This window comes from Triticum aestivum, chromosome 5B (assembly GCF_018294505.1).
Source record: "Triticum aestivum cultivar Chinese Spring chromosome 5B, IWGSC CS RefSeq v2.1, whole genome shotgun sequence".
NCBI lineage: Eukaryota > Viridiplantae > Streptophyta > Magnoliopsida > Poales > Poaceae > Triticum > Triticum aestivum.
The window spans coordinates 627,164,739-627,180,564 of NC_057807.1; the positions used below are offsets into that span (position 1 = coordinate 627,164,739).

Genomic DNA, 15,826 nt, shown 5'->3' on the forward strand with positions numbered 1-15,826 from the left:
TTTGATCAAAATGAAACTGCATTCCAACATACAAAACTGTTTAATAATGAACACATGTTAGTTCAACAAAAGTTGCATCCTATTTTCAGGATGTGAAGTACGAACCTCTTCCTCTTTCTTCTCCCAATCTTGAAACTCAGCACGTGCTCTTTCTCTAGCTAACAATGCCTACAAAATACAAAGTAGGTATTTAGTTGCACAAGCAATATTACTTGAAACTAGATATGACTTATGAAAACCAGTGATATATACTGACCATTTCCTCCTCATGCTGTGTTTTTCAATTGCTCTTTCCTCCCTTCTTTTCTTAACCTTCTCTATTTCAGCCTAAATTTAAAGTGCAGGAAAAGGTATTAGGCACCAGAACAAAAACAGAGAGTCATAGACTTTAACCTTTCTTAAACAAAATAAGTAGATGAGAGGATATATATTTATTGTGGTAGGCATTAAACAAAAAACCTTGTACAATACATAAGACCAATGGCCCCTTCTTGCAGGGAACAGATCAACACAATGTTCACGAATGTGTCGAGGCACATGTTTACACTTAATGTGCTATTTTTTGAGAGGGTGTTTGCAGTTATACTCGTGTTTAGAACATGATCTGGTGCATACTGTAGCAGGTAATGCTTTATTTAATATAATAACAGGCACTTCCACCACCACCAAGTCAGAATGAATAGTGGGTACTCCTCTTTCTTTAGAAGATGATAGGAACACAATGCTAATTTGGTGAGCAATCACAAGACAAAGATTGTTCATCTGGAAACAAAATAATCACAAATCTAAAGTCTAGACTTTGTTAATTACATGAAGATTCATTCTCATGTTGAGGAAGTATAGCAGTGATACTTATATAGGCTTCAAAGTTCAAATTCGTACTATAAGAAATAGTGCTAGTCAAATTTACAGTTTATAAGAGTACCATTCTTTCCCTCTGCCTTTTCTTTTCAGCTTTGACAGAAATGTCCACATTCTTCCCTTCAGTTACAGCGCGATCAAACAGTTTGGGATATCGAACAATCTATGATCTGCAATGCAGTCAATATTTTCTTGTCCTCGCAAATAAAACTGAACATAAAAAATAAAAAAATCACCCAAATTATGTTTTCAGTGGTCTAAAAACCGTGTACAGAAAAACTACACCAGAACATAACACCGAGCATAATAATAGCTGAAAATCAAAAAATCTTATACAACAGTTAGACTATATAACCTACAACGAAATTTACTGGCAAATTAACATGAACAATATTAATCACAGGGTGCATCCTAAATGTACGAGTAAGTTTGGACAATAACATGAACCATGTGAATTGTCAATTTGTATGATAAATTCCGAAAAGGGTCTTCTGAGGACACAAATGTATAAAATACAGTTCTATGAAGTTCACATTGCTGTAACTGCAATCATAGACAATCCTAAAGAGTGGACCCTATTGAATCAAGATACAGTCACAACCCCATCAGAAGATGCATATCACTAACTGAGGAAATAAACTTGATCTACTTGGTTAGTACTTCAAGAGAATTGTTCATGACAGCATCACTGATAACACACACAAGTTGATGCATCACTAAACTAAGTAGCCAATTCGTCATGAATTTGTAGAATATGAAACCCAATTAATCACGGCATCTATTCTAACCCTGAGCTGTGAGCTGCATCCAGTAAACTTATGAATTTCACAACTGACGAAGAACACCTATGCCAAGTACAAGTGGTTGTGCAGAAGCAATTAAAAAGATAAAACCACCTTGGCACCTTCCATAAATACAATTAATCCAGCTTAGCTAGATGCTACTTGAATTTGGAAAATCTGATTGGAGTGCACTAGCCAAGAACATTTTGTTATTTCGTGCAGCATATGCATGTCTTCAGGTCATATGTGTTAATCGAGCTAGTTTATTACTACTCCCGCCGTCCGGAAATACTTGTCAGCAAAATGAATAAAAGGAGATGTATCTAGACGTATTCTAGTTCTAGATACATCCCCTTTTATCCATTCTGATGACAAGTATTTTCGGACGGAGGGAGTACTTGTTTACTTATCAAGAACAAGCCATCACAAATTTCACACTGTCAACGCGCAGAAGCCAGAAGCCCAAACTTTAAACAATTATAACAGATTCAGAGCAATAGGCACACCTATCCGGTAGAGGTATCTCGGTTCTAGGGCATCAAAGGAATAGTATCCTAGCAGTAGCAAACAGGTGCCAACCCAAGTTTCTACTGGTAAAGCAAGCATCACCAATGCAATGTGTAATGTTATCCGAAGAGGGGGGCGAATGCGCATACTTCTCTGTGAGGTTGGGATCGCCAAAAGGGTTGGAATCGTTGGAGTACCTGACACCGCGTTGGCCTTCATCTTCTTGGCCACCTTCTCGGCCTGCAGGAGCAGCGCCATCAACAAACAAGTTAGCAACGGAAACCCTAGGCGCGGGGGAGGAAGCCAGCCGAGCGGAAACCCCCACCTTCTTCTGCGCTTTCTTGGAGATGTAGTCCAGGATCTGCTCCTCGGTGACGCCCCCGCGCTTGGCGCTCCCGCTCCGCCTCCTCCGGCGGTCCTCGGAGTCGGAGCCGGAGCCGGAGCCGGACGCCCGGGAATCGCTCGCGCCGCTGGTCGTGTAGATTTGGCGTGCCGATGGAGCCGAGCCGATTAGCTGAACGAACAAATTGGGGCTGGCGGTATCTAGGCCGCACATCATACGGTGGAGCGAATCGTGATGCAACACATCATCGACGACAGAACATACTCTTGTGAAACGGAAGGAAAATTAGCAAATCAAGAAGAAAACATTGCCAAAGAGGCTGAGATTTTCTTTGAACACAGTACAAACGCAAGCGCTCATATACACACGCATACACTCACCCCTATGAACACATACATGCACATCCTATCCCTATAAGCACATCCGAAAGACTGAGCCAACATATAATCTTGAAATTTACGGAGTCACTGTAGGCACCTCGTCGTCGACGGAAACGTCTCCACACACTAAATACGCATCGTCAGAAATCCTGGTGGGCTGAGGATACCATAGTCCCTGTGACCAATCCAACCACAGGTTGGTTCGCCCAAAGAGGCTAAAATGAAAAAGAAGAGAAGCAAATAAAGCTCACCAAAGAGTCTCCGCTAGTTGAACCGCGTCCAGTAGACGACCTCTTCCGCTCATCCCCTTCGTAAGCTCTTTGATAGGGATACTATAACCTAGGTCCCTAAACTTGGAATGGATGGCGGAGCGTAGGTGGCAGGCAGTTATATGGATACGGTGCTTTACCCGTAGACGCTTCTCCAGCTCTCGCAAGAATTGTATGGGAGTCGTCCTCGGGGGACTTCCCGAATGACCGTACCGGGGAATTCTACCGTACTCCGTGCAGCTATGGTTGTTGATCCTGCGGAGCCTACCCAAAGGTTCAGACCGGATTGTAGGAAGTGGGTGATACGTTTTTGTATTTCTATGAGAAGAAATACGGCACCCACGATTCCCAGTAGTAAGTCGTCGGCATATCGCGCGTAACAAATCCTTCGAATTTATTCCACTCTCATTTGAGAGTGCGAATACAAGGAGGTATTTTGTGTTTGGGAAAGTCCGAAGAAAAAAGATTTTGAATCTGCCTTTTCCTTCTTTCCCTTAAAAAGATAACTCAAGAAAAATCCAATTATTTACTCTACAAGAATCGCGGCTACATATTTATATGCTACTAGCAAAACATGTCTGTACGTTATAACGGGAAAAAAATTCATCGCTCATACTCACAGCTGACTACATCGGCGAATCCCTTGAAATCTTTTACGATGTCACATGACAAACAACATGATAAGTGGTGTTGCGCAAAACGCATAAGATTGGATGATTTTTGAAGTGTACTCAAGATAAGGGCTGGATTAACGAGCTGCTCGGCTCGTTCGGCTCGTTATCATTAAGCTTGTTATCATTAAGCTCACTAATATTAATGAGCGAAAACGTCTGTTCAGATCAGTTCATTATGGGTTCGTTAAGCTCGCGAGTGTTCACGAGTGCTTGTTAAGGTAATAAACAACATAGAAGAATCACATGATCCCATAAAAGATTCACAATGAAATAAATTAAACTAGGACGTAAAGGTAATAAACAACACAGAAGAATCACATGATCCCATCAAAAATTCACAACAACATAAATTTAACAAGGACGTTTGGTTCCTGACGGCTGTCTCGTGGTTGATTCTAGGGTCTGCTGGCAGCTAGCTCCTAGGTCTAGGAGATGTGTCGAAGTGGGCTGGGGTGCTGGGCTAACTAGCAACTCTTTTGTTAGTAGGCTGATATGAATTAGGGGTCTCATGTCAAACTTTTGAAAATTAGCGAGCTAAACGAGTTAGCTCGTGAAACTCATTTGCTCGCTCGTTAAGCCTGTTAATCTTAACGAGCAAAAAACTTGTTCGGCTTGGTTCATTAACTAACGAGCACGAGCCGAAACGAGTCGAACTATCGAGCGTTCATTATACTCACAAGCTTCGAGCTTTTTGTCCAACATTTCCAATTTATTAGACAACAAAAATATCAACATTAAGCCAACATTTCCAAATACCACATATAAGGAAGATGGATGGTTTTGAGCAAGCAATTCGTGATGGTTGGACTTGCGACTCAAACATCACTGACATGTTCAAAAGGCTAGATGTGCTGTTCAGAAACACAGCAAGGATGCTGCAAGCTTGGGGGCAGAAGAAGGTTGGGAACGTCAAGGTTTCTATGGCAGTTGCTAATTGGGTGATCCTTAGACTTGATCGGGCGCATGAAATCAGGCAGTTGTCACTCAAGGAGCTATGCCTCAGACGCATGCTGAAAGGGGCGTTGCTTGGCTTGGCTTCCCTAGAAAGAATGATCCAAAGGCAGCGCTCTAGGATCCGCTAGCTTCAGGCTGGTGACACTAACTCCAAATTATCCCAAGCGGTGGCCAATGGCAGGAGATGTAAAAACTTCATCCCCCACATCAAGCTCCAAGACGAGATCATCTCGGACCAGGTACGGAAGGAGGACGCATTCACTACAGCATACGAGCGCATCCTAGGACAGGACCAGGCCCGAGACTTCACCCTCAATCTGCAATTTTTGGGCATGGAGCCGGTCGATCTTCAGGAGCTGGAAAGAATGTTTACGAAAGAGGAAGTCTGGGAGGTGATCAAAGAGATGCCCTCTGGTCGTGCTCCGGGTCCCGATGGCTTCATTGGTGCCTTCTACCACAAAGCATGGCCTGTGATTAAGGGTGATATTATGGCAGCGATTCACAAGCTCTATGTGGGCGACGGGAAAGGTTTTGGCAAGCTGAACAAAGCACTAATCGTGCTCATCCCCAAGAAGCCAGGCGCAGAGGAGATTGGCGATTTTTGTCCCATTAGTTTAACCCCACAGTTTTCCCAAACTTTTCGCCAAGCTGCTAGCAAACAGAGCTCGTCACAGAATGAAGGAGATCATCACACTGAACCAGTCGGCCTTCATCTTGGGGAGAAGCATCCATGATAACTTCCTGCTCGTTCGTCAAGTGGTGAGGAAGATTCACACAAGGAAAGAGAAAGGAATGTTCCTCAAGTTAGATATCCCACGTGCCTTCGACTCCCTATCGTGGTTGTTTCTATTTCAAGTTCTCCGCTAGAAAGGTTTTGAAACAACCTGGCTTAGATGGAGCGCGATCCTACTGCAAACGACTTCCACTAGGGTGTTGGTGAATGGATCTCCGGGAAGAAGTTTTGCGCACGCCTGTGGTCTACGCTAGGGGAACCCCGTCTCCCCCCTGTTATTCGTGATTGTGATGGAAGCCTTGTTTGTGCTCTTCGCCAAGGGCTTGGAGGAAGAGGCGGTCAACTCCTTCGCTGGGATTTCTGCTACCCAAAGGTTGTCGATCTATGCAGATGACGTCGCCCTCTTCATCAAGCCAACCGCATGGGATCTCACCTTTGTTTACACGGCCCTAGAGATCTCCGGAAAGGCTTCGGGCTTGTGGGTGAACTACAGAAAATCCTCGGCAATTCTCATTCATGGCTCGGAAGTCGACAGAAATAGGGTAGCCGACATTCTGCACTGCGCCATCGGCTCCTTCCCCTGCAAGTGCTTGGGCACCCAACTGGCCATCTCGAAGCTGAATAAGACGGACTGACAGCCGCTCCTAGATCAAGTTAGACACCTTGTCCCGGCCTGGCAACGAGGGCTAGCTAATTCAGAGGCCAGGAAGGCTCGTTCTTGTTAAATCCGCGATCGCGGCCTGACCCATTCACCAACTGATGATCCTGCAAGCGCCGAAGTGGGTCTTTGAGGACATTGACAGTTGGCTCTGTTCCTTCTTCTGGGCTGGCAAGGACAAATCGCATGGAGGGTAGCGCCTGGTTGCCTGGAATTCCATCTGTCGGCCCTACTGTTTTGGAGGGCTTGGAGTGCCGAATCTGCAGCTACAGGCCATTGCCCTGAGGATGAGATGGGAATGGTTGTGGCGCACCGATGAGACGAGACCATGACAGCGACTGGACTTCAAGATGGACGAGGCTGCCAGACAAGTATTTGACAGTCTCGTTTCAATCTCGGTGGGTGATGGCAAGAAGATACACTTTTGGAAAGACAAGTGGATTAATGGACGCACTATCGCTGAAATTGCACCGGCCATAGTTAGTGCAGTGCACAGACGTAGCCAAAATCGTTGTTCAGTCTTCCAAGCGTTCGGCAGCAACCACTGGGAACTGGACATAGCCACCAATCTGAACTTCACCATGCAGAGTTGCACCTTTATATCTTGCAGCAAGCGGTGGCTATGATGCGCAGGGAGGAGGGTCGTCAGGACAACTTCTCTTGGCCTTGTGATGCCTTTGGCGCCTACATGAAAAGGTCCACCTATAAGCGGCTATCGCTGGGGCACACTTACTTCCAGCCTGCCAATCTCATATGGAAATGCTAGGCACCCCTCAAGTGCAAAATATTCATGTGGCTTGCGACCCAATATTGAGTCTGGACTAGTGATCGTCGTGCGAGGCACGGGATTCAGGAGCAAACCTCGCCTTGCTACACATGCTTGCAAGTGGAGGACAACGTGGATCACATCATATTGCAATGTGGTTTCGCGAGGGAAGTGTGGCACCAGATCTTTGGGCACTTTCGGCTGAACATGAACATACCTTCAACAGAGGACACAGTGGCAGATTGGTGGGAGCAGGCTAGGAGCGCGATGCAGTCCACTCGTCGATGGGGATTCGACTCCATATTCACCCTTGTTTCTTGGTGAAAGTGCAACTAATCCCCGGGTAGTTTTGGTAATTCATAACAACATATAACTCATTGAACTAACATCCACTCAAGTTAAATATTTCAGAAAGATCAATGATTGGTATGGCATGGACTAGAGATGTGGACCCCTCAAAATGCTAAGGACACATATTGGCAAAAGCTCAAGACTCTTCATTTTCATTTTAGTGATCCAAGATCACATTGAGTCCATAGGAAAAGTCAATACTATTAAAAGGGGATGAGGTGTTCCTTAATGGCTTGCTTGCTCAAAATGCTTAGTGATATGCTCCAAAAGCCCTCAACCACTTTCTCATTTCCACATATGTTCTAAACCTAAAGTCAAACTCGACCCCACCGATTTGATCTATCCGGCGCCACCGAGTTCACTTGACATATACATAGCCAGAAACCCTAATCAGTTTGATCTCACCGATAGGGATCTCAGTCTCATCGAGATGGGATTGCAAACTCTCTTTTCCCCTCGTAGCGTTTCGGTCTTACCGAAATGAGCGATCGGTCCCATTGAGTTCGCAATGCAAACTCTCTGTTTCCTTTTCGTAACATTTCGGTCTCATCGAAATGAGCTATCGGTCCCACCGAGTTTGCCTAACCAAGTCTCTGTTTGCTTATTACTGAAATCGTCTCACCGAGTTCATGTGATCTGTCTCACCGAGATGAGATTTTGCCCTAATCCTAGCGCACCGGTCCCACCGAGTTGATATTGTCAGTCCCACCGAAAACCCTAATGTTCACATTTTTGAACCAGATCGGTCCCATCGAGTTTCACTATTCGGTCTCAGCGAATTTGGTAAATCATGTGTAACGGTTAGTTTTTGTGTGGAGGTTATATATACCCCTCCACACCCTTCTCCATTTGAGAGAGAGCCATCAGAACGTGCCTACACTTCCACTACTCATTTTCTGAGAAAGAACCACCTACTCATGTGTGCTACCTCTTGAGCATGCGTTGGTTTTACCTTGAAGAGGAAAGGGTGATGCAGCAAAGTAGTATAAGTATTTCCCTCAGTTTTTGAGAACCAAGATATCAATCCAGTAGGAGGCTACACTCAAATCCCTCATACCTGCACAAACAAATAAGAAACTTGCAACCAACACAATAAAGAGGTTGTCAATCCCTTCATGACCACTTGCAAAAGTGAGATCTGATAGAGATAATAAGATAAATATTTTTGGTATTTTTATGATATAGATTGGAAAGTAAAGATTGCAAAATAAAATAGATCGGAAACTTATATGATGGAAAATAGACCCCGGGGCCATAGGTTTCACTAGTGGCTTCTCTCAAGATAGCATAAGTATTATGGTGGGTGAACAAATTACTATCGAGCAATTGATAGAAAAGTGCATAGTTATGAGAATATCTAGGCATGATTGATACGTCTCCAACGTATCTATAATTTTTTATTGTTCCATGCTATTATATTACCTGTTTTGGATGTTTATGGGCTTTACTATACACTTTTATATCATTTTTGGGACTAACCTATTAACCGAAGGCCCAGCCCAAATTGCTGTTTTTTTGCCTATTTCAGTGTTTCGCAGAAAAGGAATATCAAACGGAGTCCAAACGGAATGAAACCTTCGGGAGAGTTATTTTTGGAACAAACGCAATCCAGGAGACTTGGAGTGGACGTCAAGAAGTAAACGAGGCGGCCACGAGGCAGGAGGGCGCACCCCAGGGGGGTGGGCGCGTCCCCACCCTCGTGGGCCCCTCGTGGCTCCCCTGACCGACTTCCTTCGCCTATATATACTTGCATACCCTGAAAACATCCAGGAGCACCACGAAACCCTATTTCCACCGCCGCAACCTTCTGTACCCGTGAGATCCCATCTTGGAGTCTTTTCCGGTGCTCCGCCGGAGGGGGAATCGATCATGGAGGGCTTCTACATCAACGCCAAAGCCTCTCCCATGAAGTGTGAGTAGTTTACCACAGACCTTCGGGTCCATAGTTATTAGCTAGATGGCTTCTTCTCTCTTTGAATCTCAATACAAAGTTCTCCTCGATCTTCTTGGAGATCTATTCGATGTAACTCTTTTTGCGGTGTGTTTGTCGAGATCTGATGAATTGTGGGTTTATGATCAAGTTTATCTATGAGAAATATTTGAATCTCCTCTGAATTCTTTTATGTATCATTGGTTATCTTGGCAAGTCTCTTAGAATTATCAGTTTGGTTTGGCCTACTAGATTGATCTTTCTTCCAATGGGAGAAGTGCTTAGCTTTGGGTTCAATCTTGCGGTGTCCTTTCCCAGTGACAGCAAGGGCAGCAAGGCACGCATTGTATTGTTGCCATCGAGGATAAAAAGATGGGGTTTATATCATATTGCTTGAGTTTATCCCTCTACATCATGTCATCTTGCCTGATGCGTTACTCTGTTCTTATGAAGTTAATACTCTAGATGCATGCTGAATAGCGGTCGATGTGTGGAGTAATAGTAGTAGATGCAGAATCGTCACGGACGTGATGCCTATATACATGATCATGCCTAGATATTCTCATAACTATGCACCTTTCTATCAATTGCTCGACAATAATTTGTTCACCCATCGTAATACTTATGCTATCTTGAGAGAAGCCACTAGTGAAACCTATGGCCCCGGGGTCTATTTTCCATCATATAAGTTTCTGATCTACTTTATTTTTCAATCTTTACTTTTCAATCTATATCATAAAAGTACAAAAAATATTTATCTTATTATTATCTCTATCAGATCTCACTTTTGCAAGTGGCCGTGAAGGGGTTGCCAACCCCTTTATCGCGTTGGTTACGAGGTTCTTATTTGTTTGTGTAGGTACGAGGGACTTGCGTGTAGCTCCTACTGGATTGATACCTTAGTTCTCAAAAACTGAGGGAAATATTTACGCTACTTTGCTGCATCACCCTTTCCTCTTCAAGGAAAAACCAATGCAGTGCTCAAGAGGTAGCAAGAAGGATTTCTGGCACCGTTACCGGGGAGGTCTTCGCACAAGTCAAGACATACCAAGTACCCATCACAAACTATATCCCTCGCATTACATTATTTTCCATTTGCCTCTCATTTTCCTCTCCCCCACTTCACCCTTGCCGTTTTATTCGCCCTCTCTTTCCCATTCGCCTCTTTTTCGCTTGTCTCTTGTGTGCTCATGTGTTAGATCATTTATTTCGTTGTCATGGCTAGCTCTGTCTTCATTCCTTCGTCTCCCGATTTTGAAGTCCTCCACTTCAAACAAAGACAAGGAGAAAACTTAAAAGATGCTTGGTATAGGATGTTAGAATCCTATCGTAATTGCAATATAGAAGGAGATTTCAAGATTTTACTTCGCAATTTTTATGTTGGGCTAACCATATCCCATAGACAACTCCTTGATTTTGCCGCCAAAGGGAATTTTATTGAAATTGATCCTAGTTTTGCTTATGAAATTATAGAGGGGATAGTAGGAGTACTTCCCCTACTAAAGGGACCACCCCTTACTCAAGAAGGAACCCAAATCTTAGAGAAATTATGTGAATTGCAAAAATCTATCGAACCTCTTAAAAAATATTAGTGGGGATCTCAATCGCATGAATACTTTGATTACACTTTGCAATAAGCGGTTGGATGCTCTAGATCTAAAGATCTCCGAGCATGAGGGAAAACGCAAGGAACCTCCCAGATCCGAGCATAACTCCATTAAAAAGACGAATACCAAAGATGGCAATACTTAGATCTATTCTTGCTTTTATGCCTAGCTAGGGGCGTTAAACGATAGCGCTTGTTGGGAGGCAACCCATTTATTTTTGTTCTTTAATTTTTGCTCCTGTTTAGTATTAAATAATTCATCTAGCTTCTGTTTAGATGTGGTTTTATGTTTTAATTAGTGTTTGTGCCAAGTAGAACCTATAGGATCATCTTGGGTGATAGTTAATTTGATCTTGCTGAAAACAGAAACTTTTGCACGCACGAGAATAATTTTAATAAATCACGGAAACGTGCTTTTTAGTTGATTCTTTTTGCAGTAGATTAATAGAAAAATTTCCTAGAACTTAATATTTTGGTAGGATTTTTAGGATTCCAGAAGTATTCGAAAGTTACAGATTACCACAGACTGTTCTGTTTTTGACAGATTCTGTTTTTCGTGTGTTGTTTGCTTATTTTGATGAATCTATGGCTAGTGTCGGGGGGTATGAACCATAGAGAAGTTGGAATACAGTAGGTTTAACACCAATATAAATAAATAATGAGTTCATTACAGTACCTTAAAGTGGTGGTTGGCTTTCTTGCACTAACGGAGCTCATGAGATTTTCTGTTGAGTTTTGTGTTGTGAAGTTTTCAAGTTTTGGGTAAAGATTTGATGGATTATGGAATAAGGAGTGGCAAGAGCCTAAGCTGGGGATGCCCAAGGCACCCCAAGGTAAAATTCAAGGACAACCAAAATCCTAAGCTTGGGGATGCCTGAGGGAGTCCTGGATTAGGGGGTATCCGGACAGCCGGACTATATACTTTGGCCGGGCTGTTGGACTATGAAGATACAAGATTGAAGACTCCGTCCCGTGTCCGAATAGGACTCTCCCTGGCGTGGAAGGCAAGCTTGGCAATTCGGATATGTCGATCTCCTTCTTTGTAACCGACTCTGTGTAACCCTAGCCCCCTCTGGTGTCTATATAAGCCGGAGGGTTTAGTCTGTAGGACAACAACAATCATAATCATAGGCTAGCTTCTAGGGTTTAGCCTCTACGATCTCGTGGTAGATCAACTCTTGTAATACTCATATCATCAAGATCAATCAAGCAGGAAGCAGGGTATTACCTCCATCGAGAGGGCCTGAACCTGGGTAAACATCGTGTCCCCAGCCTCCTGTTACCATTAGCCTTAGACGCACAGTTCGGGACCCCCTACCCGAGATCCGCCGGTTTTGACACCGACATTGGTGCTTTCATTGAGAGTTCCACTATGTCGTTGCGATAAGGCTTGATGGCTCGCCTTGTTGTCAAGGACAAAATCACCTCTGGGGGAGCCCTGGCTCTAGGCCAAATTCTCCGACTAGGCGGCTTCATCATGACCGCCCGATCGACTGTCGCGCCGACGATGACTTCTCAGGTCATCAAAAACAGCCTCCACGCCGATTCGAAACTTGCCGAACAGATGGATCCAATGGAGCTCCCCTCCCTTAATGAGATCTTGGATCGCATCGCCGCTCTGGGTGTCGCTATGGACTATGACCGGATTGGGCTTGTCGGTGTCAAAACCGGCGGATCTCGGGTAGGGGGTCCCGAACTGTGCGTCTAGGCGGATGGTAACATGAGACAAGGGACACGATGTTTTACCCAGGTTCGGGCCCTCTCGATGGAGGCTAAACCCTAGAAGCTAGCCTATGGTATGATTGTTGTTCGTCCTACGTACTAAAGCCATCCGGTTTATATAGACACCGAAGAGGGCTAGGGTTACACAGAGTCGGTTACAATGGTAGGAGATCTACATATCCGTATTGCCAAGCTTGCCTTCCACGCCAAGGAAAGTCCCATCCGGACACGGGACGAAGTCTTCAATCTTGTATCGTCATAGCCTTGGAGTCCGGCCTATGATGATAGTTCGGCTATCCGGACACCCCCTAGTCCGGGACTCCCTTAGTAGCTCCTGAACCAGGCTTCAATGACGACGAGTCCGGCGCGCATATTGTCTTCGACATTGCAAGGCGGGTTCCTCCTCCGAATAATTTATAGAAGATTGTGAACACCAGGATAGTGTCCAGCTCTACAAAATAAATTCCACGTACCACCGTAGAGAGAATAATATTCACACCAGTTCAATATGCTGACGTATTTGGTGGCGTGACATCACACCACTACCAAGCCTTTACTCGAATTGTTTTTATCGTACCACCTCAGCGCGTTTAGCGAAGCGGCTTCCTTGGCACGTCTTGTCGAAGTAGAGGTCGTGTTCCCCTTATTCCGGGATTCCCATCAATACGGACGTGGGTAACCCAACCGCACCATTTATTGCGGCGCTTGGGAGATAAGCGAGTTTTATCAGGCCGGTGGGGACACATGTTTTTGTCTGCCCATATAAGGGTATAAAGATCCAACCCTTTTACCTGTGCCTTCTTCCTCCTTGGCTTATCCATCTCCGCAAACTCGAGCTCCAGCGCCCAAGTCCGCACATCTCACCTCAACCTTCTCCAACTATGTCCGGAGCGGGAGGCAAGTGGATGGCCTCCTCCGTCACGGAGGGGCACATCCAGAAGCTGCACAGCGCCGGATATCTGTCCAGCAACATCGCGCACCGGCTCCCCACCGAGGGAGAGCTCATCCCCACCCCAGGCCCCATGAGAGGGTAGTATTTCTTCCCCATTTCCTCCGCGGACTGGGCTTCCCACTCCATCCCTTTGTCCGGGGGCTCATGTTCTACTACGGATTGGATTTCCATGATCTGGACCCGAATTTCATCCTCAACATCTTGGCATTTATCGTCGTGTGCGAGGCCTTCCTCTGCATCCAGCCCCACTTCGGCTTGTGGCTCAAGACCTTCAGTATCAAGTCGAAGGTTGTGAAGGGCAGCCAAGCGGAGTGCGGAGGCGCCATGGTGGGCAGGATGTCCAATGTTACTTGGCTTGAGGGCACTTTCGTGGAAACCATTAAGGGGTGGCAATCGGGGTGGTTCTACATCACCGAGCCGCGTGACCCCGAGTGGGCAGCGGCCCCCGAATTCAGATCTGGCATCCCCACATGGCTCACCTCCTGGAAAGAGAGCGGCCGGACATGGGGTGATTCGGAGGAGCTGACCGGACTCCAAGCCTCCATCCAAAAGCTAGTGGACAAGAAGCTCAAGCTTGTCAATGTAGTCCAGGTCATGCTCATCCGCCGGATTCTCCCGTGCCAATGACGGGGCTTCAACATGTGGGAGTTCGATCCGGCGCAACACCAGACTTTGAGCGGGCTCTTCGACACTACGTATGAAGATGCCTGGAGGGTGCTGTTCAAGGGCTCCGAGGCTCCCACATCCGCTACCGAAGATCGCGGATTCAGCTTGCAGCGTCCGGCTAACGAGGTAAGCGATTTTGTCCTTTACGGGACGCTTGTTTTCCATAGTTTGACTCTATGCGGGATCTAAACTCCCTCTCCTTTGACAAGACTGGCTGACGAAGGCCGAACGGACTATCTGTCCGGCCCCATTGCCAGAGGACCCAGCGGACGCCCGCTTAACGGGGCTGCTGGCTCCGGCACCCCAAGTGGTGCCGGAGAAGAAGGCCAAGAAGAAGGCCACGGGCACTCGGAAGAGTTCCCGTTTTCAGGTGTTATCGGATGATGACTCCGAGGTCGACTCCTCTCACAAAGGCGAGGAGGAGAAGAAGAAAGCCTCTCCCCCAGCGGGGGGAGGGAGGAAAAGGAAGGCCTCCCCAACGAGGGAGGCCGAAGGGTCCAAGAAGGGAAAAACTCTTTCCCCAGACTGCTCTGCCAACGCCAGTGATGACGACGAGGACTGGCCCCCAAGGGCCAAGCCCCTGGCGAGATCGTAAGTATCCGGACTCCCGAATAACTTCATAGTTTTTCTTTTCGCCACATAATGTCTTTCTAATGCTGCATACAACCCTGCAGTCCGCCCAAGGATGATCTTCCCGCTTCGTCGAGCGGGTCCTTAGGTGCGTCGGATATGGATTCTCTTCCGACCGCCTCCACCCCCCGTGATACGGACGATGCCGAGGTGGGATCCCGGGAAGGGACCCACCAGGAGGAGGAGGCCCCGGAGGTGTCGCAGAACAACCTCTCGGACTTTGCACCGGACTCGGCCCCGGAACCCATAGCGGCTCCGGAGTCCGGCGGGCGGCCCCTTCGTAAGAAGGGCAAGACCGTGACTCCGGCAGCCTCCGTCCAACCGGAGGCGCCGGATAGCTTGCTGGAGGCGCTCAATGGCGCCTCCATCAAAGAGGAACACCGCACTATTATGAGTGCGGTGATTCAGAAGGTTCAGCTCGCCAAGAGCGGGCTGACCGAAGCCTGCAGCAGCCTTCTAACAGGCTTTGAGGTAAGAATTTTGATATATGTAAAATAGTACCGCATAGACAGTAGCAGCCCCTGATGCTCGGTTTGGTGTTCCGAAAGAAAAGCCGGACTGAGGATCTAAAAAGATATACGCAGGAGTCATAAAAAATGTCAATATGGGATTGCAGGCTGCACTGCTGACCTCTGCCGCACTGACTGCGGAGGTCAATACTTTGAAGCAAAGCCTCGAGCGGTCCGAGAACGAGCTCGGCCGTGCCAAGAAGCAACTCGAGGACAAGGAAGGTGAGTAACACCTTATTAAAATTGTACCTTACAGAAAAGGATTTTGGTTGCAAGAAGAATGACAAGGATAACGTGGGTATTGCAGGGGCCACTAACGAAGTGGCGACCCTGAAGGAGGCGGTGTCCACGGCCAAACGTAATTCGGCCGCGGAGCGCACCGAGCGAGAGAGGCAGGAGGCGCGGGTGGCGGAGGTATGGCAAGAGCTCTATGATCTCGTGGAAAATCACGAGAGTTTGGAGTGTGACTCGAAGACTCGAGAGTCCGAGCTTGCAACGGCTCTTGAGAGTGCCAAAGCCGCTAAGGCAGAAGC

At 46.4% G+C, this 15,826-nt stretch overlaps 1 protein-coding gene across 5 annotated transcripts in view; it reads right to left on the minus strand.

Moving 5' to 3' along the window:
• The window catches only part of LOC123113757 (uncharacterized), a 4,135-nt gene extending 1,410 nt beyond the window's left edge, over positions 1-2,725 (minus strand). Inside the window, exons 1-5 of one of the 5 annotated variants that reach the window (XR_006456178.1) lie at positions 2,476-2,725; positions 2,300-2,390; positions 926-1,031; positions 257-327; positions 106-168 (exon numbers count right to left, since the gene is read on the minus strand). Coding sequence is in view for 1 of the 5 variants with exons in the window: in XM_044535063.1 (XP_044390998.1) it covers positions 2,121-2,390; positions 2,476-2,709 (504 nt within the window). In the remaining 4 variants the exon portion in view is untranslated. Of the gene's footprint in view, positions 1-105; positions 169-256; positions 328-925; positions 1,072-1,730; positions 2,391-2,475 lie in introns of those variants that run through there. The other 4 variants (XR_006456176.1, XR_006456177.1, XR_006456175.1 and 1 more) reach the window with 4 other exon arrangements.
• Between the last annotated feature and the right edge of the window lie 13,101 nt (positions 2,726-15,826).